General features: G+C 44.2%; 1 protein-coding gene across 1 annotated transcript in view; it reads left to right on the top strand.

Annotated features, from left to right (window-relative positions):
- The window catches only part of LOC120989893 (bifunctional heparan sulfate N-deacetylase/N-sulfotransferase 3-like), a 607,584-nt gene that overhangs the window by 457,387 nt on the left and 122,215 nt on the right, over window positions 1-27,982 (top strand). Inside the window, exons 6-7 of the mRNA XM_040418281.1 lie at window positions 528-710; window positions 22,151-22,247. Of these exons, the coding sequence (XP_040274215.1) occupies window positions 528-710; window positions 22,151-22,247 (280 nt within the window). The remainder of the gene's footprint in view (window positions 1-527; window positions 711-22,150; window positions 22,248-27,982) is intronic.

The following is a 27,982-nucleotide window of genomic DNA, read 5'->3' as shown; positions in this document are numbered from 1 at the left end:
AAAAGTGTGCAGGGCAAAAAATGTGTGCATTGGTGGTACATCATTACATAGCCGAGTGAGTGGAGTTTCACTTTAACACAGATTTTTCTTTTATAGCAATGTATATAAATGTATATTTAGCTGAACATTTAACTAACAGTTTCTTCACCTACAATTCTAATTATTTTAAGATGACATTTCTTTATTTTTTTTTCGTGCTCTTTTGATATACACTTTTCTTTGGTGCAAGTAGTGTACAGGGTAAGCAAAAAGGTGTTCATACTAGGTTGTGCTTATGGTAAAAAGCTAAAAAGAAGATGTTAACTGGCACTGTAATAAACATTAAAACGTTTGTAATGGCCTAATACGTTTTACAGTCATTACACTTATAGGTAATTTAAGCTGTTCTGAAGATATGTAGAGCAATAAAAGATATGTAAAAATAGAATCGAAGTGAGTTTTTCAAAATGAAAAATGCACAGCATGACTGTCCCCTGGTGGCATTACAATTAACTGCAAGATTTTGTCTTCCTAATTTTGTATTGCAGATTAGTATCTTCATGACCCATTTGTCCAACTACGGCAATGACAGACTTGGTTTATATACTTTTATTAATCTTGCCAAATTTGTGCAAACCTGGACTCATTTAAAGTTGCAAACTCTTCCTCCAGTTCAACTGGCTCACAAATACTTCCAGCTCTTCCCTGAGCAGAGGGATCCTGTCTGGCAGGTGAGTGTGCACATTAAATCAAGTATGCTGTGTACTGTCTAAATGCAAATACCTATAAGCCTAGATTTTTCTCCAATTACGCTCTGCTGTGTTGTATCTGCAAATAGTATCTTATACAAAATGTATTCCAAATTCTCTTAATACAGCTCACATAACAATAAAATGAAGCCTCCTGTTCTTGGGCGAGATAGATGGGGAATACTGACATGTTTCAATGTGAATTTTATTCAGTCAGCTACTGAAATAGTGGAATACAGCAATCTCAGTAGATGTAATAGCACGGCACCTTACACAAAGAAATGCAATAGGAAAACATTATATTTCTATATTAGTCACTAACAATGATATACATATGTACAGCTGAAACTCGAAAAATTAGAATATCGTGCAAAAGTCCATTTATTTCAGTAATGCAAATTAAAAGGAATTGCATTAATGCAGCTTAAAATTAGAATTTTGTGAAAAGGTTCAATATTCTAGGCTCAAAGTGTCACATTCTAGTCAGCTAATTAATCCATAACACCTGAGCAAAGGGTACCTCAAAATTGTGACTTTGGGGTTTCATAAACTGTAAGCCATAATCATCCAAATTATAACAAATAAAGGCTTGAAATATCTCGCTTTGCATGTAATGAGTCTATCTCATATGTTAGTTTCACCTTTTAAGTTGCATTACTGAAATAAATGAACTTTGCGCGATATTCTAATTTTTCGAGTTTCACCTGTATATATATATATATATATATATATATTATTATTATTTTTTATTATTATTATTAAAGATGAGCGAATCGAAGTTGACGAAGTGGAGTTCGATCCGAATTTCAGGAAAAATTTGATTTGCATTGAATCCAAATTTCCTCACGCTTCTTCGTAACTAATCACATTTTTTCCTAAAATGGCTGCTGCACATGTTAGGACGTGGAGCAAAGAACTCTGGGAACGAGGGATCACTCACAATGCCATGCATGCAGCCAATCAGCAGACAGCCAGCCAGCCCCTGTGATGTCACAGCCCTATAAATAGCCTCAGCCATCTTGGATTCAGCCATTTTCCAGTGTACTTAGTGCAGGGAGACAGGGGCGTAGCTAAAGGCTCATGGGCCCTGGTGCAAGAGTTCAGCTTGGGCCCCCATTCCCTCAGGGCTTTGTGACCAGGGGACCAGCAGGGAAGCACATAGCCTTCATGCTGCATGTGAGTAAAATTGAATTGGCACCCCCCATGCCAAAATCTTGACCTAACCCTTTCCTTCCAGCCAGAGGTGTAACTTCTTATATGGCACAAGGGTCTTTGGGCCCCCTCAGGCTCCTGGGCCCGGTAGCGACTGCTACCTCTGCACCCCCTATAGCTACGCCTCTGCAGGGAGAGATGTCAGCAGGCGCTAGTGAAAGTGCTAGGAAAGACTTTCTGTTACGGTCGCGTACACACACACACAGGGGGGAGGGACGTGACCACTGCGCTCTACCCTCACCCCTGGCCCTGCCTACTTGCCTCGCAAGTCCTAATGACAGGGGACAACTGGACGGCAGTCCCTAACTTGCAATAAGTGCAGGGAGGTCAGACCAGACAGACAACAGAACGTGAATGGACCGAGTAAAATACCAGGAGAGCAACGAAGTACAAATGGAGCAAGCAGAGAATAGTAAGGAGAAGCTGGGGTCAGAAATACCAGGAGAGTAGAAAAGTAACAAAGGAGTCAGCAGAGGATCGTCAGGAGGAAGCCAAGGTCAGAATACCAGGAGAGCAGCAAAAGTACACAAGGAGCAGGCAGAGGATCGTCGGATATCAGCAGGAGGTAAGTACGCCAGGTCAGACACAATTGTAGGTGGAACCTAAATAACAGGCAAACTGGGGCCAGCCTGTTAATTACCGACTAGCAGGGACCACGTCACATGACTAACCCTGCTGCATACAGCTGAGCACCGAGTGCCCAGCTCGGTGCTCAGACTTATTCTGGTTGCTGGGGGAACTGAGGATGCCAGCCACGCTGAGGAGACCTGCACGCGTCCTCGCTCCTGCACAGAGGTGGGGCACCGACGGCGCTGTGGAGAGTAAGCACATTGTCATGACAATTTCTAGCTTTGAAAAAATTAAACACCGGATCGATTATTCCGGATGATACCGAAAAGACGGACCCGGTATTTCAATGAATAAGTCTAACGAATCTGGATCCAGAAAAAAAAGATATCCATTTGGATATTGATTTCCTGATCCGGCAGGCAGTTCCGGCAACGGAACTGCCTGCCGGATTCTAATAACGCTAGAAAGTAATAACGCTAGAAAGTAACCTCAGAAGTGTATAGAAAGGATAGGGAGGAATTATTCCACAGTATTGAAGCAGAACAGGATTCAATAGCAGAGTTTACAGCCTGGGTAATAGAAACAATCCTATTACACCTTGCTGCACAAGGTATCCAAATTGCCATTATAATGCTGCTTTTAGGTTTGCAATAGATGATACCTCTGTAATTCAAGCAAACCGTATTGGGGTGCAAATGCTGTATGATACAGCCATTAACAGAGTGTATTACTAGAACATTTTTCTACGTCTTATTAGTCCTTGTGCGGTGCAGTTATATGTTCTAAAGCCTTTTTTGGTGTGTATAAGTGGGGGAAAAAGGGCTTATTTGCCGTTCAGCGGTGCAGTTATATGTTCTAAAGCCTTTTTTGTTGTGTATTAGTGGCAAAAAGTATTATTTGCCGATCAGCGGTGCAGTTATATGTTCTAAAGCATTTTTTGGCATGTATTAGTGGCAAAAAGTATCATTTGCCGTTCAGCGGTGCAGTTTTATGCTCTAAAGCCTTTTTTGGCGTGTATTAGAGGCAAAGAAAAAATATTATTTGCCGTTGTGTGGTGAAGTGACAAAATTAGAGCCTTTTTTGGGGTATATTAATTTCCTTTTTATTTACTTATTTGTTCTGACAGTACGGTGGACACTGCACCTTTCAGAGAACCGATGTGTTGTGCCGAGTCGAGGTGGAGAGTCCCAAGCCGTCATTTCTTTGCCAAAAAGGCAGTACCAGCCCTGCACAAATATATAGAACAGAAGGTGGGCCAGTCCTTGAACCTGTCGGTGTCTGCCAAAGTGCATGGCAGCATTGACGTGTGGAGCTGTAATTACGGTCCACTGGGTAAATGTGGTTCCTGCCCAGCCAAATCAGCAACTTAGCCAGGTGACGCCACTTCCTCCTTCACGTTCTCACGCCATTGGTCCTGCGACAATGTCCGCCTCTGCCTCCTCATCTTCCACCGTGTCCTCAGCCTCCACTGCAGAGACAATTCACAATGCTCCTCCAGCATACCACATGGGCAGGGCATGGCAGTGTTCCGCTGTTCTACACCTCGTTTGCCTGGGTGAACGGAGTCACACAAGGGAGCAACTGCTCTGTGTCCATCAAGAAATCGAATCCTGGTTTCTCTGCGAAAACTGAAAATCGGAACCATGGTGATCGATAACGGGAAGAACATAGTGTCGGCGCTGCGTGAAGGATGGCTGAGCCATGCGCCCTGTGTTATTTGTCAGTTGCTAGGACTACGGGATGAACAACGTCATTCCACTGCTTCATATCCTGGAACAGGTGCTGATACATCTGGCTGGTCAGGGGACTGGAGACGTGGTGCCTACATCTCACGGTGACATGAGTCCTGTGGGGGCTGAACTGGAGGAGGAGGAGGACATTGGAGCACAAGCAATGATTAGCAAAATGGGTGGTTTTTCTACACAAATGACAGGAGAGGAGGAGCAGTAGCAGCCTGATTAGCAAGAGGGAGATAAGTAAGATGAGACAAACTGAACTACTGTAATGGACTGTTCAGCACACAACTCCGTTCAGACGATATCCTCCTTTCCGATTGACAGGCAGCTACTGCAAGCACCAGTCTGCCGAATTGCAAACTACACGAATCCTTCAACTCCGGAGCAGGAAACACACGAACACTGGAAACAGCTGAACAGGAAAAGCATACAATCGGCTTACACTCCTGGCAATCAGCATACAATCCAATTCCCCCAAGAACGAGACGACACTTCGCTTGAGGGTTAAGCAGAACACTTTAATGGGTTATTTTTCAGCCTTTTATGCAGGTCTCCTAGCAAGGGACACTCCCCCTGGGGCCCTTGTAAAAGACTGCGACAGTTTATATTTTAGCCAATCACATGCATTTACAGTATTGAAACCTTCCCAGCAATTGTACACAAAATCCCCTTCCCTCTGTCTGTAACACAATCCACAAAATACAATGAGCATTGTCTGAGACACAATTAACTAACACACTGGCATTGTCTGAGACGCAATCAACAAAATACAATTACCAAACGTAATGGGTTAACTTAATCACTCACAGACAGAAAACACACATTTTTCCCCCAAACACAGAAAACACCTCAAAACCCCACATATCCCCATAATGTATACATCAATGGATAGCTCTGATCTGGGTGAACAACATATCCAAAAATCACCCAGATCCAAGCAGGGGTTCCCGAATTCCATGGAAGTCACATTTGGCCGGCCGCAAGCATGGCTTTCCTGCCCAAAACAGTTCCACAGATTTAAGCTGTGCGGCCGGTTTGTCTTCTCCTTCAAAGTTAGTGTAACGGATCCGCTTCCGTTAATGGACGCTTCCTAGCTTGCGCCGAGGACCACAAGCACCGCACTGGACACCACAACCACCGCAGACTCCACAACCGCTGTAGCTTAACTGGAGCCGCGCCGTCTTCCTTCCACCCTGAATGAACCCACAACAAACAGGTACAAGGGTGACCCACCCACAAGAAACAGTTACTGCACCTGGGTATTTTGCTGTGGTGATGGGGCAACATGCTGTGGGGACTTGAGGGAGGGCAGAGGCCGACTGCACTCTGCCCAGCTGCTAGCTCTTCTGCTGGGGTGCTGAGACCATAGTCCGGCTCAGTAGCCAGAGGAACATGGGAGTCAACAGGGGTTAACATCGCCTCTGTTAACCCTGAGGCCACGTTAGGAATTAACTGGGGAGGGGAATTTGTACTCACCCCCTCCTCCTGTTGTCCTGGTGAGGGTAGTGGGGGATCTGGACAGGCTGTCCAGCATCCCGGTAGGTCAGGCGCAGAGACCACGGCGATTGGTGTCTCCCCTTGTTAGGGTAAGCTGCCGCTGGGGAGAGAGGGTGCTGCGCTCCTCTCCCTGAAACACAGGCTGCCGCTGGGGAGGAAGGACGACACCTTCAGCTCCCTGGGGTACACACTGCCGCTGGGGGGGAAGGACGACACCTTCGGCCCCCTGGGGTACACACTGCCGCTGGGGAAAAAGGAGGGCACCTTCAGCTCCCTGTAACACCCACTGCCGCTGGGGAGGAAGGACGACACCTTCAGCTCCCTGGGGTACACACTGCCGCTGGGGGGGAAGGACGACACCTTCAGCCCCCTGGGGCACACACTGCCGCTGGGGGGGAAGGACGACACCTTCGGCCCCCTGGGGTACACACTGCCGCTGGGGGGGAAGGACGACACCTTCGGCCCCCTGGGGTACACACTGCCGCTGGGGGGGAAGGATGACACCTTCGGCCCCCTGGGGTACACACTGCCGCTGGGGGGGAAGGACGACACCTTCGGCCCCCTGGGGTACACACTGCCGCTGGGGGGGAAGGACGACACCTTCGGCCCCCTGGGGTACACACTGCCGCTGGGGGGGAAGGACGACACCTTCGGCCCCCTGGGGTACACACTGCCGCTGGGGGGGACGGACGACACCTTCGGCCCCCTGGGGTACACACTGCCGCTGGGGGGGAAGGACGACACCTTCGGCCCCCTGGGGTACACACTGCCGCTGGGGGGGAAGGACGACACCTTCGGCCCCCTGTAACTCATGTTTTTGCTGGGGCGCAGGGACGGAATACTTCGCTATCTCTGCCCGATATTCTGCTTCCTGCTGCAGATACTCCGCCAGTTCTCTCCTCACTTCCGGTACAAGTTCCTCTGTTAGGAGGGGCCCGTAGATAGCCAACCGCCTCTTCAGTATAGAGTCAAACCGTACGTCACTATACCAATAGTCCAGTTTTGCTTGGTGTTCCCAGGATGCTGCTCCTCGCACTAGGGAAGCCATCCCACCGCTTGCCACCAATGTAACGGATCCGCTTCCGTTAATGGACGCTTCCTAGCTTGCGCCGAGGACCACAAGCACCGCACTGGACACCACAACCACCGCAGACTCCACAACCGCCGTAGCTTAACTGGAGCCGCGCCGTCTTCCTTCCACCCTGAATGAACCTCCAGCATTCAGGACCGTGTGGGAAAGATCTCTCCACCCTGAATGAACCTCCAGCATTCAGGACCGTGTGGGAAAGATCTCTCCTCCAGGGAATATGCAGAGCATAGCAATCCCCAGCGTGACGCAGCAATTCCCTCCAATAACGAGACGAGGCTGCGTTTTGAAGGGTTAGAAAAACATGAACTGAACTGAACTCTTTATTGAGGGCTACCCGCCCGTATTTATGCAGGTCCCCACAATGCATCATGGCTTCCTCCTCTCTGCCCTGGAGACACCCGAAGTGCAATTCAATTATCTCCCAGGACAAAGGGAGATCACCAATACACATGTGGGAACAATAGGAGAGGAATTACCACCCAAATACACAAAATCCTCCCTTCTGTCTGGGATATAATTATGGATTAACATAACTATCACAGACAGTAAAAATACAGTTTTTAAACATACACTGTAACTTTAAAACCATACATTCCATCTCCATAAAAATTACATATTTAAACTCAGCTTACATCAAACATAAACACTTCCAAAAATCACACAAATCCCTCCAGCGGATCAAAAGTTTAGTGGAAGTCCTTTATGACCGACCGCAAGCACAATTTCCTGCCCAAAACAGTTCCATAGATTCTTTAGTATACACCGCTGACCGCGTTCGGTCCTAAGAACAGTCCAGACATGCGGCATAGTTCTGTTCTTGAAGGGTAATATGTCCCGGGGCCATAGTCGTAGGGCAGGAGGCTAGCCATAAGTCCTCTACAATGCCCAGTGGCAAATGGCAGTTTGTCACAGTTAGTATGGGCCATAATCCTGGGGCAGGAAGCGGGCAAACAGCCCCCTACAAAACACTGTGGCAAAGTGGCTTTCGCCACAACTAGTATAGAGACATCCTATGTAGTCAGTTGGCCGCTGCCTATCTGGGTCATCGTCCATCCTCTCGCAGGTCTGTTCGGGGGGCTTTGGATCAGCCAGGATTTCCACCCACTAATGCCTGATGCATCAGATTAGATCATCCATGCTGCCTCACCCACACCTTGACAAAAGAGCTTCTTCTGGCTACCTTCCTCAGCTACTATTCTGATGCTTCCACCCACCTGATTCCACACATCTGATGCCAAGTGCACCCACCATCATCAGCGGGTACTGTTATTGCCACCCACCTCCCCACCCTATCACCGGGTTAATCTGTGGTCTCCCGATGCTGCTGCCACCTTACCACTCAGATCTCCTCATGCTGCTGCTGCTGCCACCTCCACACTATGTTACCTTGCCACTCTGTGGTTTCCTAATGCTGCTGCCAACTCACAAATCTGTCTCTGTGATACTATGTGGCCTCCTCATGCTGCTACTATCTCCACACTCTTTCATTGTGGCACTCTGTGGCCTCCTCATGCTGCTGCCACCTCCACACTATGTCACCTTGTCACTCTGTGGCCTCCTCATGTCGCTGCTAAATCAATACTATGTCACTGGGCCACTCTGTGACCTCCTCATGCTGCTGCTACCTCCACACTATGTCACTTTGCCAGTCTGTGGCCTCCTCATGCTGCTGCTAACTCAACACTATGTCACTGGGCCACTCTGTGGCTTCCTCATGCTGCTGCTACCTCAACACTATGTCATTGGGCCACTCTGTGGACTTCTCAAGCTGTTCTCCCATCCTCCCCACTCTATGACTGGGCCACTATTTAGCCTTTTTGGCCTGGTTGACATCATTGTTTATTTGACGCTTCTTTTTATCTGTCAGAAGGAAGGAAAAATTAGATGCACAACGGATTCTGTCTGTGTAGCAGCTGTATTGGCTTATGATTTAGTAGCTAAAAGCAGGAGTGGGTACAAAACACAGAAGACATGCAAATAATCCATTCACGTGTCATCTCTGTTTTGGATCTACTTCAGTTTTTTTGGGCTTTAGCAATACTGATGGATTATGGACAAAATGCTGACCGAGTGAAAATGGATGCTCAACAGACAGGACCCGTTTTTTTGGAGGGTTTTTGTTTTGACGGATCAGAGGAAGGGCAAAATAATCTGTGACGTCAACACAAACTTATTGCTGACACCCTCTCCACTCTGTCAGGGGGCTCTACTTGTATAAGCATTTATTAGAACAGGTTGTGTAGACATCTATGTGGAATTAGCTGCCGACGGTGTAAAAGGAGTGCGCTTCTTCTTAACTAACATTGACCCATAAGGCTGAGTTCACACTTGAGTTATTTGATCAGTTTTGGCCTCGTAACTGCCTAAATAAGTGAAGTGTGAAGTCATTCTAAGGCCCCTTTCACACGGTTGAGTTTTCCGCGCGGGTGCAATGCGTGACGTGAACGCATTGCACTCGCACTGAATCCTGACTCATTCATTTCAATGGGGCTGTGTACATGAGCGATGTTTTTCACTTACTGCTGACACCCTCTCCACTCAGGGGGGCTCTACTTGTATAAGCATTTAATAGAACAGGTTCTGTTGACATCTATGTGGAACCAGCTAACGACGGTGTAAAAGAAGTGTGCTCCTTTACACTATAGTAGGATCTTGGGCCTTTGCACGGTTCTTTATACCTGGCGCTAACATCGACCTGTAAGGCTGAGTTCACACTTGAGTTATTTGGTCAGTTTTGGCCCCGTGACTGCCCTAATAAGTAAAGTGTGCAGTGATTCTAAGAGCGACGCCTGTCAATTGCGTGTCATACTGACTCACAGTATTGTTCCACTACCACAGCAGACTCCCTATGCGTGTTTTTTAACACAATTTACCGCAAATAAATTTGGATCGAATCAAATCCTTTTGGAAAATTTGGCGAACCGTCTGAATCGAATTTTTCAGAAATTTGCTCATGTCTAATTATTATTATTATAGATAATATATATGTATACTGTATATATAGACAAAGCAAGAAAGAGAAAACACACTTTTATTCCTGCTTTATCGCTCTCAGTATACAGATGTAGTATACTTAAAGGGGTTGTCTCACCTCAGACATTGGGGGCATATCGCTAGGAAATGCCCCCAATGTCTGATAGGTGCAGATCCCACCCACCCATAGGTGGGACCTGCACTAATCTTTAGAATGGAGCTCGTAAAGTGAAGGAGGATGCACAGTGCATGCGCGGCCGCCCTCCATTCATTACTATGGGAGCACCTAAAATAGCTGAGCTATTTCTGTTAGCCCCATTGAAGTGAATGGAGCAGTGGCAGCGTTTTCGTGGTGTGCTTACGATTCATTTCAACGGGACTGCTAAAAATATCTGAGTGCTGCATTCAGCTATTTTCAGCACTCCCATAGGATGGAGAGCGGTCGTGCATGCGCGGTGCGCCCTCCTTCACGTTCTAAAGATAGGTGTGGGTCCCAGAGGTAGGACTCATATCTATCAGAGATTAGGGGCATATCCTAGCAATATACCTCCAATATAACCCTTTTAAGGCTACATTCACATGACCATATACATTTTGCGGTCCGCAAAATGCAAATACCGCAGTGTGCCTCACACACTTTTCATGGGCCCTATTGTTAAAAGGCCTTTCCTTATACGCAAAAAAGACAAAATTAAGACATATTCTATCATTTGCAGCATGTCCCTCTGCTGTCCACATTTTTCACGGCCCCATAGAAATGAATGGGTCTGTGTGCGATCCATAAAAATGCAGATCAGACGCTGACCAAAAATATGGTCATGTGAATGGGGACTTAACTTGGCACTTAAACATTAAATACACAGTAGCAGGGCACTTTAACATGACTTTTACAATGGTTTTTGTTGTGTTACTTTAAGTGTCTATTCAAACTTTGCTGCTGCTTTGTATTTAATACTTTGACCGTCAAATTTGCTATATTTGCATGTAAATATCTACAGTACTGTGCAAAAAAAAATCAACTTCTAAGTGTTCATTTATATAACAAGAAATCAACAAAAGCCACCAACATGATGATGTTTAATATCAATTCTACCAATATTAAAATTTTTCTCCACTATTCACAATTTTATTGCCACTTTAACTCTTAACCACTTAGTTACCAACCTGTTTTGGGCCTTAGAGACCAATGATTTTTTTTCATTGTCACATTCCAAGAGCTCTAACTTTATTATCTTTTATTTGAATTATTCATATCAGAGCTTATAGTTTTTAATGGCACCATTTTGGGGTACACATAATTTACTGATTAACTTTTATTAACTTTTTTGGGGGGAATAGGAAAAAACTGCAATACCGTCACTGAGCATTTACGTTATAAATTTGTGGCGTTTATTTTTTGGCATAAATAATATTTTAACTTTTTTCTCTAGGTCAGTATTATTACAGCAATGTTTTTGGGATGCTGCATCCCAAGACCCATTACTTGTTCATTTTCCTTTCTATGATGCTGTATGAGGGCTTGAACAATTTATATTCTGTTTTTTATTTGTGGCTAATAAAAAAAAACTCAAATTCTAGCATTGTTTTTTTTTTGTCTTTTTTTCACCGCATTGACCATATGTAAGTAACATGATTGTGTAGTGCTGGTTGTTACAGACAGGGCATAACAAATATGTATTAAGATTTTTATTTTTTTATTATTTTTTTTTTCCATGTGAAAGCTTGTGCTTAGACTAGGCAGCCATACACAGGTGGCGGCCTAGCCGAAGGCCCCTTATCAGCTACTGTAAAAAGGTGTATGGTGGTCAATAATGGGTTAAAGAATTATAGATCTCAACAACATATTCAATTGCAATAATATACAGTCCTTTACTGTACATAGATCAGGCATGGCCATCCTGTGGCACTCCAGCTGTTGTAAAACTACAACTTCCACCATGCCCTGCTGTACTCTGATAGCTGTAGGCAGTCTGAGCATGCTGGAAGTTGTAGTTTTGCAACAGCTGGAGAGCCTCAGGTTGGCCTTTCCTGCCATAGATAATATATTTCACGCCAGCAACTAACCAAACATACCATAATAGCCTTGCAAATGTATTTTTCGTGTTTGTAAATGCACAAACATGAAAAGTATAGATGTAACATCATTAGTTTTTACCATTTAAATCAATAAAAAAAAAATCTGATTGGCTGTTTTTGGCTCCAAAAATTCCAGTCACCCAGTGACCGAATGTACCAAGTTTGAAGACCCTGCCATTAAAAGTGGAAGAATGGCAGCAATTTAAATATTCCTATTGAATAGCAATAGGTAATATTTGATTGGCTGTTTTAAGCTCCACCCAGTTTTCCGAATTTTAACCCCAGTCACCCAGTCATGGTCTGTGCCAAGTTGGGGGCCTCTGGCTTTAAAACTTTGAGAATGGCAGTTTTGGAAAGTTTTACATTGAAGTCAATAGGTGAAATCTGATTGGCTGTTTTAGGCTCCACCCACTTTTTCTAAATTTTGACCGCAGTCACCCAGTGAGTAATTGTGCTAAGTTTGGAACACTTGGCATTAAAACTGTGATAATAGCAGTAGTTTATATTTTTTTCCTTAAGGTCAATGGCTGAAATCTGATTGGCTGTTGTTGCCCCACCCCTTTTTTTCCCCTAATTATGAACCACAGTCACCCTGTGACTAACACTTTAAGGTTTGGGAATTATGACATTTAACGTGTAAAAATGGCAGTAGTTTTATATTTTTCTATTGAAAGTCAATGAGTGAAATTTGATTGGTTGTTTCGTGGCTCTGCCCACTTTTTCTAACCTTGAAGTAGAAACACCCAATGACCACATTTTTTATATTTGAGGTCCATGATATCAATAATGTGAGAATGACAGCATTTTAAATTTTTCCCATTTAAATCAATCAAAGAAATCTGATTGGTTGTTTTTGGTCCTGCCCACTTTTCTGAATTTTAATCCCAGTCCTCCAATGACCAACTGTGCCAAGTTTGAGGACCCTGCCATTAACAGCGGCAGTGCAGCGGCAGTTTTGAATTTTCCAATTAAAAAAATGGCTGAAATTTGATTGGCCGTTGTAGACCCTGCCCAATTTTTTATAAATTTTAACCCCAGTCACCTAGTGACCCACAGTGCCAATTTTCCCTGTCAAAGTCAATGGCGAAAAACGGTACTTCGGTGGTCCGCCGCAAAGGATCGCTTATTAAAACACAAGCAACTTACTTCGCTATTAGTGTTGAGCGCGAATATTCGAACAGCTAATTTCTATCGGCACTTCGAGAATTCGCAAATATTTAGAATATAGTGCTATATATTTGTAATGAAGAATATTCGTTTTTTTTTTTGTTTTTGTTTTTTTAACACAGTACACATCAGGTGATCATCCCTCCCTTCTTCTAGCTTGTGAACCAACCTACCCCTTACTATACAAGTTGCACATATTTTGAAAAAATATGCGCATCATTAATTGCTGAAAATTCGCAAGCGCAAATATATTGGAGCACTCTATCTGCATATAAATCTTTTCTAATGTTTTCCCGTGCCGACCATTTTCTCCAGTCACAGGAAACTTATACCAGCTTGAAAAATGTAGCATAAGTGACCCACGCCGATATTTTGCGCGCATTACGCGAATAATACATTGCTGATTTTCGCAATCAAGAATATAATCTAGAATACTCGAATTTGCGAAATATTGCAAATTCGAATATTGACCCTGCCGCTCATCACTATTCTCCATAGGGTCAAAGAAGTGTGGAAAGTTTTGCATATGCACCCCCAAAACTGTAGGAGGAGTAGCGTATAGAAAAAGGGGGGTGGAGAATAATAATAATAAGCTGAAATAATTGAATAACAATATTTTGGCCTTTCACGCCAACATAATAATAATAATAAGTAGTGATGATCGATCACATGGCTGTATTCGGCCGAATACCGCATGTGCTCAAGCGCAATGCTCGAGACTCCGCCCCGCACATTTCTTGGCTGCTGCGCAGCCAATAAACGTGCAGGTAAGTACTGCCCTCACTGTAATGCCATAGTCATGTTGGCTGCTGGCATTACAGTGATTGGCTGGCCAGAACGCGTCATCGGGTGCTATACAGCACCCGATGACGCATGTTCGGCTCATTCTTAGTCAGGGAGAGCAGTGCTGAGGAAGGGACAGACATTGTAGGAAGTGATTTAAGAATATTTTTACCACCACAACTTTTAAGGACTATTGAGTGTGGCAGCAGCAATTTATATTTTTAGCGCAACCTGCGCTAAATTTCTAAAAGTTTACAGACCCAAAAGTCCTTCTAAGGACTATTGTGTGTGGCAGCATCCTGCGCTAAAAAGCGTACAATAGATAAGCCGCTGCAGTGTAAAGTGTGTGCATACAAAAAATATCTGTGACATCTAGTGTACTTTTTATGTAGATGGTGTCTGCTGCGGACAGTGACATTACCTGCACCACATCTCCTGTGTAAATTGTGCGCATCCAAAAAATAGCTGTAACATACAGTGTACTTTGTCAATAGACGGTGTCCGCTTCTGACAGTGACATTACTAGGGCCACATCTGCAGTGCAATTTGGCGTAGACGCTGCAGACAGTGGCATTACCATTGTTACCTCTCCTATACAGGGAGTGCAGAATTATTAGGCAAGTTGTATTTTTGAGGATTAATTTTATTATTGAACAACAACCATGTTCTCAATGAACCCAAAAAACTCATTAATATCAAAGCTGAATATTTTTGGAAGTAGTTTTTAGTTTGTTTTTAGTTTTAGCTATTTTAGGGGGATATCTGTGTGTGCAGGTGACTATTACTGTGCATAATTATTAGGCAACTTAACAAAAAACAAATATATACCCATTTCAATTATTTATTTTTACCAGTGAAACCAATATAACATCTCAACATTCACAAATATACATTTCTGACATTCAAAAACAAAACAAAAACAAATCAGTGACCAATATAGCCACCTTTCTTTGCAAGGACACTCAAAAGCCTGCCATCCATGGATTCTGTCAGTGTTTTGATCTGTTCACCATCAACATTGCGTGCAGCAGCAACCACAGCCTCCCAGACACTGTTCAGAGATGTGTACTGTTTTCCCTACTTGTAAATCTCACATTTGATGATGGACCACAGGTTCTCAATGGGGTTCAGATCAGGTGAACAAGGAGGCCATGTCATTAGATTTTCTTCTTTTATACCCTTTCTTGCCAGCCACGCTGTGGAGTACTTGGACGCGTGTGATGGAGCATTGTCCTGCATGAAAATCATGTTTTTCTTGAAGGATGCAGACTTCTTCCTGTACCACTGCTTGAAGAAGGTGTCTTCCAGAAACTGGCAGTAGGACTGGGAGTTGAGCTTGACTCCATCCTCAACCCGAAAAGGCCCCACAAGCTCATCTTTGATGATACCAGCCCAAACCAGTACTCCACCTCCACCTTGCTGTCGTCTGAGTCAGACTGGAGCTCTCTGCCCTTTACCAATCCAGCCATGGGCCCATCCATCTGGCCCATCAAGACTCACTCTCATTTCATCAGTCCATAAAACCTTAGAAAAATCAGTCTTGAGATATTTCTTGGCCCAGTCTTGACGTTTCAGCTTGTGTGTCTTGTTTAGTGGTGGTCGTCTTTCAGCCTTTCTTACCTTGGCCATGTCTCTGAGTATTGCACAGCTTGCGGTTTTGGGCACTCCAGTGATGTCGCAGCTCTGAAATATGGCCAAACTGGTGGCAAGTGGCATCTTGGCAGCTGCACGCTTGACTTTTCTCAGTTCATGGGCAGTTATTTTGCGCCTTGGTTTTTCCACACGCTTCTTGCGACCCTGTTGACTATTTTGAATGAAACGCTTGATTGTTCGATAATCACGCTTCAGAAGCTTTGCAATTTTAAGAGTGCTACATCCCTCTGCAAGATATCTCACTATTTTTGACTTTTCTGAGCCTGTCAAGTCCTTCTTTTGACCCATTTTGCCAAAGGAAAGGAAGTTGCCTAATAATTATGCACACCTAATATAGGGTGTTGATGTCATTAGACCACACCCCTTCTCATTACAGAGATGCACATCACCTAATATGCTTAATTGGTTGTAGGCTTTCGAGCCTATACAGCTTGGAGTAAGACAACATGCATAAAGAGGATGATGTGGTCAAAATACTCATTTGCCTAATAATTCTGCACTCCCTGTATAACGTTTCCTCATCCCAAATACCTGTGACATTTCCTGTAATTTTTCTTTAGCCGCTGGTGATACCATTGACAACACCTGTGGGATACCCCCTGTGTGACGTTTCCACATCCCAAATACCTTTTTAAATTAGTTTCACATACACTTCCAAATCCTACGCTACTGTACGTGTGACATGCTTTCAATTATATATAACATTTAATATGAAGAAGGCGAGCAGTAAGGGATGTGGCAGTGGCCGTGATGCTGATGGTGCATGCAGAGGATTTGGCCCTGGGTGTGGTGAAACTGTGCCTGCTGCCAGAGCACAAGAAAAACAATCATCCATGATACCTAGCTTTATGGGCCAGTTTGCAGGGTGGCCCAGGACACCACTCTTAAAGTCAGACCAGTGCGACCAGGTGGTCAGTTGGATTGCAGCAGATAATGCTTCCAGTAGCCAAGTCTGCTCAACCCAATCCTCACCCTGATTTCCTACCTCCCACCATGGAGAGTCTAGGCAAACAAGTGTTCCCACACTCGTATATTCCGAGGAGCTTGTTTCAGCGCCATTCCTTGATTTGGCCCTCTTGCCAAGCACATTTGAAGAGGGACAGATCTTGTACCCTGATTCCAAAACTCTTGAGCATCCACAATCACAAGAAGATGACGGTGGGGAACGGCAATTGGTGTTTAATGAGGTGGATGATGATTAGACACAGTTGCCAATGAGTCAACTGCAATTACTGTCTCAAGAGGTTGATGAAGAGGACGAGACACAGTTGTCAATCACTGAGGTAGTAGTTAGGTGAACAAGTCAGGAGGATGAGCAGAGTGAGGAAGTGGAAGAGGAGGTGGTGGACGATAAGGTCACTGACCCAACCTGGGAAGGAGGAAAGCCGAGCGAGGACAGCAGTAAAGAGGGGAAGGGATCTGCTACACCGCAACAGGCTGGAAGAGGCACTGGGGTGGCAAAAGGGAGAAGGTGGGCCAGACCAAACAGGACCGCAACTGTTCCACGGAGCAACCCCTTGCGGAAATATCCCTTGCCAAGGGGTAGGTGTTCCTCAGTATAGCGCTTTTATGAGGAAAGTGCGGACGACAAAAGAATAGTAGTTTGCAACCTGTGCTGTACCAAAATTAGCCGGGGCATGAAAACTAGCAACCTCACCACCACCAGCATGATATCAGCCACATTGCATCCAAACACCGTAATAAGTTGGACAAATGCCTGGGTCCACAATCTGTGTCTGTGGGTCACACCACTGCCTCCTCTTCCCCTGTGTTACATGCTGGCCAATCCCCTGTCGAAGGTGCAGGCCCGGATGCCTCCCACCCTGCACCTGGACTTTCGCAAGCACCATCAGCGACCACATCCACTTCCATGTCCCAGCGCAGCGTCCAAATGTCCTTACCCCAGGCATTTAAACGCAAGAGAAAATACCCAGCCATCCACCCACAGGCCACTAAATGCGCAGCTTTCCAAATTACTGCCCTGGAAATGTTGCCATTTAGGCTTGTGGACACTGAGGCCTTCCGCAGCCTGATGTCAGCGGCCGTCCCGCATTACGCAGTCCCCAGCCGCCACTATTTTTCAAGGTGTGCCATGCCCGCCTTACACCAACATGTGTCCTGTAACATCACACGTGCCCTGACCAACGCAGTTACTGGGAAGGTCCACTTAACCACGGACACATGGACAAGTGCATTCGGCAAGGGACGGTACATTTCCCTGGCGGCGCACTGGGTGAATGTTCTGGAGGCCGGGAGCGAGTCGTACCCTGGGATGGCACAGGTGCTACCGACGACAAGGATTGCGGGCCCTAATTCCATCAGAGTTTCTGCCACCAACTACGTTATTAGCTCGAACCCCCACTTCTCTTCCTCCGCATCCTCATCCACTTCCACCTCAGAGCTATCCGCGTGCAGCACCAGTCAGTCATCAGTCGGTAGCTGGAAGCAGTGAGGCACTGCAGTGGGGAAGCATCAACAGGCCGTGCTGAAGCTGATCTGCTTAGGTGACAAACAGCACACCGCCATAGAGCTGTGGCAGGGGATAAGAGACCATACTGAGCTGTGGCTCTCGCCACTCAACCTAGAACCAGGCATGTCTGATAATGGCCGTAAATTGGTGGCGGCTTTGGAGCTCCGGAAGCTCACACACATCCCTTGCCTAGCCCACTTCTTAAACTTAGTGGTTCAGCGGTTTCTCAAAACCTACCCCAATTTGCCTGAGCTACTGGTGAAGGTGCGCCGCGTGTGTGCACATTTTCTAAAGTCATCGACAGCTTCAGCCGGTCTTTCAACGCTGCAGCAGCGCTTGAAATTGCCAGCTCACCGGCTGTTGTGTGACGTGAGCACGCTCTGAAACTCTACATTCCACATGTTGGCCAGGTTTTGTGAGCAGCAGAGGGCAGTAGTGGAATACCAGCTGCAACATTGTCATCGCCTTTCCAGTCAGCGTCCGCTACTCACAAGCGAGGAGTGGGCATGGATGTCTGACCTCTGTGAGGTTTTAAGAAACTTTGAGAAATTAAAACAGATGGTGAGCGGTGATAACGCTATTATCAGCGTAACCATCCCACTTCTGTGTCTACCAGGGCCGTCTTTAACAAGGGGCAAAAGGGGCAGCTGCCCCGGGCAAAGTTGCTCCTGGGGGGCTCAAGGCAGCTGCCTCTTGAGCCCTGCTAGCCACTGTCCCGGGTGTCAGGCTGTCAGCTACACAGGGGGTGCTGCCATGCCTGCCTGCCGGCACTCCAGGCAGCGTACTGTGAGAGCTGTGATTCTCTAGGACCTTAGATGACATAATCACCATGTGACCAGTAACCTAGCAATATTACTGGTCACATGGCTATGAGGTCATCAAGGTCCTACCAGGAGTGTTGCTGTAGAAGTTTGCCTTAACTGTGGAGCTTTTTTTGTGAAGATTACATCAGAAAAAGGTGACAGGGGCTGTTATGCTAATATACTGTAAACTACTGTATAGTGGGGTGCTGTATAGTGTGGGGGCCTGTATAGTGTGGGGGCCTGTATACTGTGGGGGCCTGTATACTGTGGGGGGCTGTATACTGTGGGGGCCTGTATACTGTGGGGGCCTGTATACTGTGGGGGGCTGTATAGTGTGGGGGGCTGTATACTGTGATTGCTGTATATTGTGGAGTGCTATACTGCTGTACTCTATAGTGTGGGGGGCTGTATACTGTGGGTGCTGTATATTGTGGAGTGCTATACTGCTGTACTGTATACTGTGGGGGGCTGTATACTGTATACTGTGGGTGCTGTATATTGTGGAGTGCTATACTGCTGTACTGTATAGTGTGGGGGCTGTATAGTGTGGGGTGCTGTATCGTGTATAGTTTGGGGTGCTGTATACGGTGAGGTGCTATACTGCTCTACTGTATAGTGCAAGGTCAGCTCACCAGCAGGCCCTTGCATATAATGTTTGAAAGGGTCAGTTCACCAGCAGGCCCTCGCATATAATTTTTTAGGAGGTCAGCTCACCAGCAGGCCCCCACCTACAATATTTTACAGGGTCGGCTCACCAGCAGGCCCTCACCTACAATGCTTTAGAGGGTAAGCTCACCAGCAGGCCCTTGCATATAATGTTTGACAGGGTTAGTTCACCTGCAGACCTTCGCATATAATTTTTTAGGGGGTCAGCTCACCAGCAGGCCTTCACCTACAATCTTTTACAGGCTCAGGTCACCTGAAGGCCCTCGCATATAATATTTTAGAGGGTCAGCTCACCTGCAGGCCTTCACCTACAACCTTTTAGAGGGTCAGCTCACCAGCAGGCCCTCGCATATAATGTTTTAAAGGGTCAGCTCCCCAGCAGGCCCTCAACTACAACTTTTTAGAGGGCCAGCTCACCAGCAGGCCCTCACCTACAATCTTTTACAGGGTCAGCTTACCTGCAGGCCCACACCTAAAATCTTTTACAGGGTCAGCTCATCAGCAGGCCTGCACTTAAAATCTTTTACAGGGTCAGCTCACCTGCAGGCTTACACCTAAAATATTTTACAGGGTCAGCTCACCAGCAGGCCTGCACCTAAAATCTTTTACAGGGTCAGCTCACCTGCAGGCCCTCACCTAATTGTACCTAATAGGTAATTTGCACGCATGCTGCCTTGCTTGGATGTGGTAGCCATAGCCGTTTCTCAGGCTCCCTCTCCGGAATCGAACCCTGAATCCCCGTTATCCGTGGTCATCATGGTTGGTGCTGAAAATAACATCGAAAGTTGATAGGACAGACATCCAAATGGATCGTCATCGTCACAGGGACGTGCGATCGGCCCCAGGTTATCTAGAGTCACCAAAGCGGCAGCAAGCCCTCGCCCATAATGTTTTAGATTGTCAGATCATCGGCCCTTGCTCCAAATGTTTTTGAGGGTCACCAGCAGGCCATCAATCATAATTTTTCAAACCTGTGTATGATGCCCTCCTTTATGTGCAACAAAGGGTGTATTGGAGTGCCGGTCCCTTGTAATTTTTGGCAGCCCTTTCACTTAGTGCATAGGCTTTATGAGTGTAGGAGTCCCATTACCTGAACAATTGTACAACAATGTGAATGAGGCCCTCCATTATGTGATATACATGTTGTATCGGAATGCTTCTTCCTTGTAATTTTCGGCAGCACTTGCACTTTATATACAAGTAAATATACAGGAAAGAATGTTTCCTAACAATTTTTCCTCTAAAATCGATTTTATCTTCGGTTTTGTGCATATTATTGTCAGTCTGTAAAAGTTGCGTACTACTCGGACAGCAGCGACCTGGGAGTCCAATATTCATCGAGACATACTCCCCATGCTGTTCCCGAACCATTTTGGTGGTGTTTCCTTCAATTTCTGACCTTTTCCTATAAACCAGGCACCCTCCCCTCTTCAGAGCAGGGGTGCCTGGTTTAATGCTCGGGTTCTCCCATTGACTTCCATCCCGATGTGTTCGGACAGAGCACCCGACCACTTTGGTGCTCGAGCAACACTAATAATAAGCTGAAATAAACAAAAAATTGAAGAACAATATGTTGGCCTTTCAAGCCAACATAAATATTCATATCACTCCAGCAATAAAATACTTTCAGAATCTTTTCTACAAGCATGATAAAGGACCAATGCACATTATGGGAGCAAATAACACCTAAAGAATGGGGGGGGGGATGTATAATTGAATTGTCATAAATGCAAAGTACAAACAAATCTTAACACATGTTTCATTGGGAAAATATCATTCTGGATATAATACTCATCTAACAAAGATGCTGTTGGTGCTTGGATCAGAGCCCAGGATTTTATTTATCTTTTTATTTACTTATATAGCACTGACATATTCTGCAGAGCTTTACAGACATTAGCATCACTTGTTGTCCGCAGTGCAGCTCACAATCTAAGTTCCCAATCTGTATGTCTTTGGAATGTGTGAGGTACCTGAGTACCCGGAGGAAATCCACACAAACACCGGGAGAACAAACAAACTCCATGCCGATGTTGTCCTTGTGTCAGATTTTAAACATATGCTACTAGATGGCAACATCATTGTGTCTTAGACTTTTGGGGTAGTGTGAAACAGAAAATACTCAAAACTTTTAAAACTGAACTTTTTAAATGTTTATCAGATGCAATGAAAAGTATCTTTGCAGAGATCCTTGCATCCTTGATCCCTGACATTACAGTCCAAAATGACCAAATACTATAACAACGCTTACTGTAAAGTGCTAAAATGGATTTTCTGCCACAGCACAATGTAAAATTGCCATACAGTAGTAAATCCGACATTAAATCAATAGGCAAATATATTAACTTTTTTACTGTTTTGCTGTGGTAACCATATTGGGAAAAGTGATAACAGACATACTGGTTAACACTTTTAATGAGCGTTTCAGAAACTGATAGTTACACTGTCATTTTGTTATTGACAGTCATTTTCTGAAAAAATATTTTAGAAAAAGTGGTGTTTTTTTACATTGATATACTTAAAATAATGGTGTGCATTACTACAGATTTTTTCCTTCTGTTAAAGTCATGGGATAATCCCTTTAATGGCCAAAACTATATTTTTGTCTTCTACTTTTAGTTTAGATGACTTGTTATTTGAAATGCATTGCAATAAGCAATCATTTGAAAGTTTTTTTTTGTTTGTTTTTTAATTCCGTATTAAAAATTTCTTATATCATGTTACAGAATCCCTGTGATGACAAACGTCATCGAGACATTTGGTCAAAGGAAAAAACCTGTGATCGACTGCCAAAATTTCTCATTGTGGGACCACAGAAAACTGGTGAGGATTTGTTATTTTTGTTTAGATATAAAATGCCATATGTGTATTATTTACATCCTTTTCCAGTCTTAGGCCCCTTTCACACGATGTGTGACAAGAACGCATAGCACCCGCACTGAATCCTGACCCATTCATTTCAATAGGTCTGCGTCTGAGTTTTTCACGCAGCCCTGGCCCCATAGAAGTGAATGGGGCTTCAGTGAAAAACGCATTATATCCGGAAGCAAGTGCGGATGCAATGCGTTTTTCACTGATGGTTTCTAGGAGATGTTGTTTGTAAGGCTACTTTCACACTCGTGTTTTGGCTTTCCGTTTGTGAGATCCGTCATGGACTCTCACAAGCGGTCTAAAACTGATCAGTTTTGCCCTAATGCATTTTGAATGCAAAAGGTTCTGCTCAGAATGCATCAGTTTGCCTCCCATCAGTCTCTATTCTGCTCTAGAAGCAGACACCAAAGCACTGCCTGCAGCGTTTTGCTGTCCGCTTGACGAAACTGAGCCAAACGGATCCGTCCTGGCACACAATGTAAGTCAATGGGGACGTATCTGTTTTCTCTGACACAATCTGTCACAATAGAAAACTGATCCGTCTCCAATTGTCTTTCAATGGGGTTCATGACAGATCCGTCTTGGCTATGTTACAGATAATACAAACGTATCCGTTCATGACGGATGCATGCGGTTGTAATATTGTAACGGATCCGTTTTTGCAGATACTCGCGTGAGAAAAATCGGCATGTTTGGTACCCAAACCCGAACTACTTCACAGAATCTGTAGATTGGGATCTGTAGATTGTATTATTTTCCCTTATAACCATGTTATAAGGGGAAATAATAGCATTCTGAATACAGAATGCTAAGTAAAATAGCGCTGGAGGGGTTAAAAAAATAAATAAAATAATTAAACTCACCTTAATGCACTTGATCGCGCAGCCGGCATCTCTTCTGTCTTCTCTCTTTGCTGTGTGCAGGAAAAGGACCTGTGGTGACATCACTTCGGTCATCACATGGTCCGTCACATGATCTCTTACCATGGTGATGGATCATGTGATGACCGGAGTGACGTCATCACAGGTCCTTTTCCTGCACACAGCAAAGAAAGAAGACAGAAGAGATGACGGCTGCGCGATCAAGTGGATTAAGGTGAGTTAATTTTTTTTTTAAAAAAATTTAACCCCTCCAGCGCTATTTTACTTAGCATTCTGTATTCAGAATGCTATTATTTTCCCTTATAACCATGTTATAAGGGAAAATAATCATGATCGGGTCTCCATCCCGATCGTCTCCTAGCAACCGTGCTTGAAAATCGCACGGCATCCGCACTTGCTTGCGGATGCTTGCGATTTTCACGCAGCCCCATTCACTTCTATGGGGCCTGCGTTGCGTGGAATACGCACAATATAGAGCATGCTGCTATTTTCACGCAACGCACAAGTGATGCGTGAAAATCACCGCTCGTGTGCAGAGCCCCATAGAAATGAATGGGTCAGGATTCAGTGCGGGTACAATGAGTTCACATCACACATTGCACCCGTGCGGAATACTCGCCCGTGTGAAAGGGGACTTAAGTTTTTTATCACGCGCATGAAAAACGCATCAAAACTCATTGCACTCTCGAGGAAAAAACTGAACAACTGAACGCAAATGCAGACAAAACTGACTCAACTTGATTGCAAAATGGTGTGAGTTTCACTGAACGCACCCTGAACGCATTCGGACCTAATCCGTCACGCTCACGTGAAAGGGGCCTTAAAGGTAATTATAACTTCTTCAGAGGAAGAGTAGACAGTGAGTAATAAATTTAGATTGTCCATGTACAAAACACGTGTTGAATAAAGTTTCACAAAATGGCGGTATGCATAAGATGGTGGTTCAACTGTTCAATCTTGTCATTCAACATAAAATGGTGGATATATTTCTCTCTTCAGTATTAGTGTCTGTACTATCACTTTAAGTTATTTAAGCACTTTATGATCTCTCTGAGAGGTATATCTGAGGTTTAACCAATAGTTCTACTTGCTCAACTTGGTTTGCAGTTTGCTCTATACAATTGCTTTGAGCAGTTTGCTTTTATGGCTCAGTATGATCTGATATGAGCAGTTCGTAATTTGGATTGCAATATGGAATTTGAATTTGGATTGTGAACTTTGTAGTTTTCAACTGAATTTGGTGGAACTGTAAATAAACACACATATAACCAGCTCAGTATACAGTTCTAATCGCTATATTAACATAAGGAACATTATCACTGTTTTAAATACCTATTTTGGCCTCTCTGCTTCCATAAAACACAGCTCTTAGTGGAGTGAATGTCTGTTCAGCTTCTCTCACTGGTAACTAAATAATAATTTCTAGCAGTTCCTGCTAGGAAATTTCCCACACAGGCTGTGTGTGAGGCTGGCTGTGATTGGCCAAGACTCCTGCTGTGTGTGAGGCTGGCTGTGTTCGGTCTAGACTCCTGCCCAGCAACAGCAGTTTAACTCTCTGCTTTCTGTTGTTTCCGCTGTGTCATTGAGCTTACCTTACCTTATATAATGAATCTTAAAGGCATACTATCTTTTCTGCTTCTGTGAACACAAAATATAACAGTTATATGACATCCAAACATGAAGTCACTGTAAATAACTCTGCTTTTGTCTTTAACACACAAACACAGGAACAATATTAAGGTTATTGGCAGGTCTAGCTGTATAAACATACAAGCTATGTTAGCAACCTAGGACAGGTCTTAGCTGGCCAGCTACACTCTCACCAAAATTACCTATAATTCTATGTTCTCAGTAGTAGGACTTAAACATGAATATGAGGAATTTTCCATCATGTTCTCAACTTCCAAGTGTCTTTTATCACTCTCAAGTAGAACAACTAACTTCTGTATAGGACGTTCCAACTTGAGTGGAGTAGTGAGACGTTTTCCTTTTTTGTCAAGTTTTGAGTCTCCTACATGTAACAATACTCTTCTTACTAGTTTGTCTTCATCCTTTTGAACTTCTAGAACTTTGGCCAATTTCCATTGACTTCTAGGTAAATCTTCTTTCACTAATACTATGTCACCAACTTGGACGTTTCTTCAGGGTGTTTGCTATTTACTTCTTAGTATAAGATTGGCTAAGTACTCTTTTCTTCATCTATTCCAAAACTGTTCTGATAGATATTGAACTCTTCACTATCTTCTTTTAGCATAAAAATACTCTTTGGTGAACTTGCCAGGTGGTGGCTGTATGTAATCAGACTTAAGGTGAAGTAGATTGTTGGGAGTTAAATGGTCCAAACTTGTTGGATTGTTGATGTTATCAATTGTAAGTGGACGACTATTAACAATAGACATTACTTAATAGAATAAGGTCCTAAGTAGTGTTGAGCGCAAATATTCGAATAGCGAATATTAATCGCCAATATTGAAACTTCGATAATTCGCAAATATTACGAATATACTGCTATATATTCGTTATATCGAATATTCGTCATTTTTTACATCTGAACAAATGATTCCTCCCTGCTTAAAATGCTTGTGGTCAATGAGTCAGGCATACTCCTCCCCACATTAAAAAAGAGTCTCCAATTTTTGGTGTACTTATCGGCGCTGCAGATCCACCAAGCGACGTGAGTATAGATCGCTTCACAGTAAAAAATGTCCAGAATTTGTTGATCGCGCTGCCTTCTGAGTACAAAGTTCCAATCCCAGAACCTTCTTTCCAATGCTCAGGTTGTTTCACCTTGTAGCCAAACAATCGGTTACCAGAGGCTAGGTGCACTCACGTACACCTGCACCCTAGAGGGAAGTATTAGTACAAATAGTGAAGTTCCATCAGGCAATATCGCAATCAGCAGGTTTTATTCTACTTACAACAGGTCTAAAATTTCAGTCATAAAAACAAGTCTTTATCATCACAGATCCACCCAACCCGGGTTTTGCCAGTCTAGCTTTGTCAGGGGCGATGATATTCTGCCTCACAGGTGCAGTACTTATTGAGCCATAGTCCCTCCCACAGACCGCCCATTAGTATACATATACCTATTTTTTCTCCTTTTGGATGTTCACATAATACAATAAAAAACTGAAAACTCAAAGCCCATTCAGGCTCAAAATATTCGCATATATAGTAACAACAAAACATCAATGAACAGAGCATGCAATACAAAAGATCAACCCCCCTCCTTTCTCATTCATAAAACAAGGGGTTGCAAACACTCAAATCACATGACTCACCTCGAGCCAATAGCATCCCACTACAATAGCTTCATACTCCTCCCCACAAGCGTCCCCGTCACCATGGGAACGCCTGGTGGTTAGAATATACCATCGGATCTGAGTTAGATTGTGAAAACTCAAATCCGATGGTATATTCTAACACAGGCGTTCCCATGGTGATGGGGACGCTTGAAGTTAGAGTATACCAACAGGCGCATACATACTGGCCCCCTGCTGCCTCTCAGCACCTGACCTCTGACAGGGCATTGTGATCCACACAATTAACCCCTCAGGTGCCGCACCAGTATTACAATCATTGGTGGCAGTGCGCCCTCAATCCCCCCTCCCTCCCCAGTATTAATCATTGCTGGCAGTGCGCCTTCCCCCATCATAGGTGGCAGCGGCAGTTCCGATCGGAGTCCCAGAACATCCGTATTAAATTATGTTTAATACGGAGGGGGGGGATCCGCACTGGCCACCAATGAATGTAATACTGGTGAGGGGTAGTTAGGGCGCACTGCCCATGAATGATTTTAATAGTGGGGGGGAGGCGGGGGGGCGCACTGCTGCCCGGCGGCACCCAACCTCTGACAGGGTGCTGTAATCCGCACAATTAACCCCTCAGGTGCGGCACCTGAGGGGTTAATTGTGTGGATCACAGTGCCCTGTCAGAGGTCAGGTGCCACCAGGCAGCAGGGGGCCAGTATGTATGCGCCTGTTGGTATACTCTAACTTCAAGCGTCCCCATCACCATGGGAATGCCTCTGTGTTAGAATATACCATCGGATTCGAGTTTTCACGATCCGATGGTATATTCTAACCACCAGGCGTTCCCATGGTGACGGGGACGCTTGTGGGGAGGAGTATGCCAAAGGGGTTTAACTGTACTGTTTGGAGAGAAAAAAAGACTAATATTCTAAAAAATGTAAAAACAAATATATTCGCTATAGTGCTATATATTCGTTTTTTAGAATATTCGTCTTTTTTCAACATCTAAAGTCATGACCCACAAGCATTTTAAGCAGGGAGGAATCATTTGTTCAGATGGAAAAAATGACGAATATTCTAAAAACGAATATATAGCAGTATATTCTGTAGTGCTATATGGTGATGAGCGGCAGGGGTCATATTCGAATTCGCGATATTTCGCGAATATTTTGTAGAATATTCGTCAAAAAATCACGATTTTTTTTTACTCCAAAAATCGGAAAGGTAATGATTGTGTAATATGCAAATTTTTGCAATTTGAGTTTTCAGATTCGCATTTTTTTATTGCGAATTTTTCAACTTACAACTATTAGACAAAGAAGATTATAGCACTATATTAGCTAAATTGCTCTATATTCGATTTTTTTCGAATATTCTCTATATTGCTATAACTTTGTTTTTTCGAATATTTGTAATATTCTAAAACAAGAATATTTAGCAATATAGCGAATACAAAAAAAACGAATATAGAGCAAAATTCGCAAACACTACTACTCCTAAAGTCAAGTATATTGCAGCCTTCTTATTGGCCCACAAGCTAGAAGCAGTGAGGGAT

Source organism: Bufo bufo, chromosome 2 (assembly GCF_905171765.1).
Source record: "Bufo bufo chromosome 2, aBufBuf1.1, whole genome shotgun sequence".
In the NCBI taxonomy this organism is placed as follows: Eukaryota; Metazoa; Chordata; class Amphibia; order Anura; family Bufonidae; genus Bufo; species Bufo bufo.
This window is presented reverse-complemented; position numbering and strand designations above follow the sequence as displayed.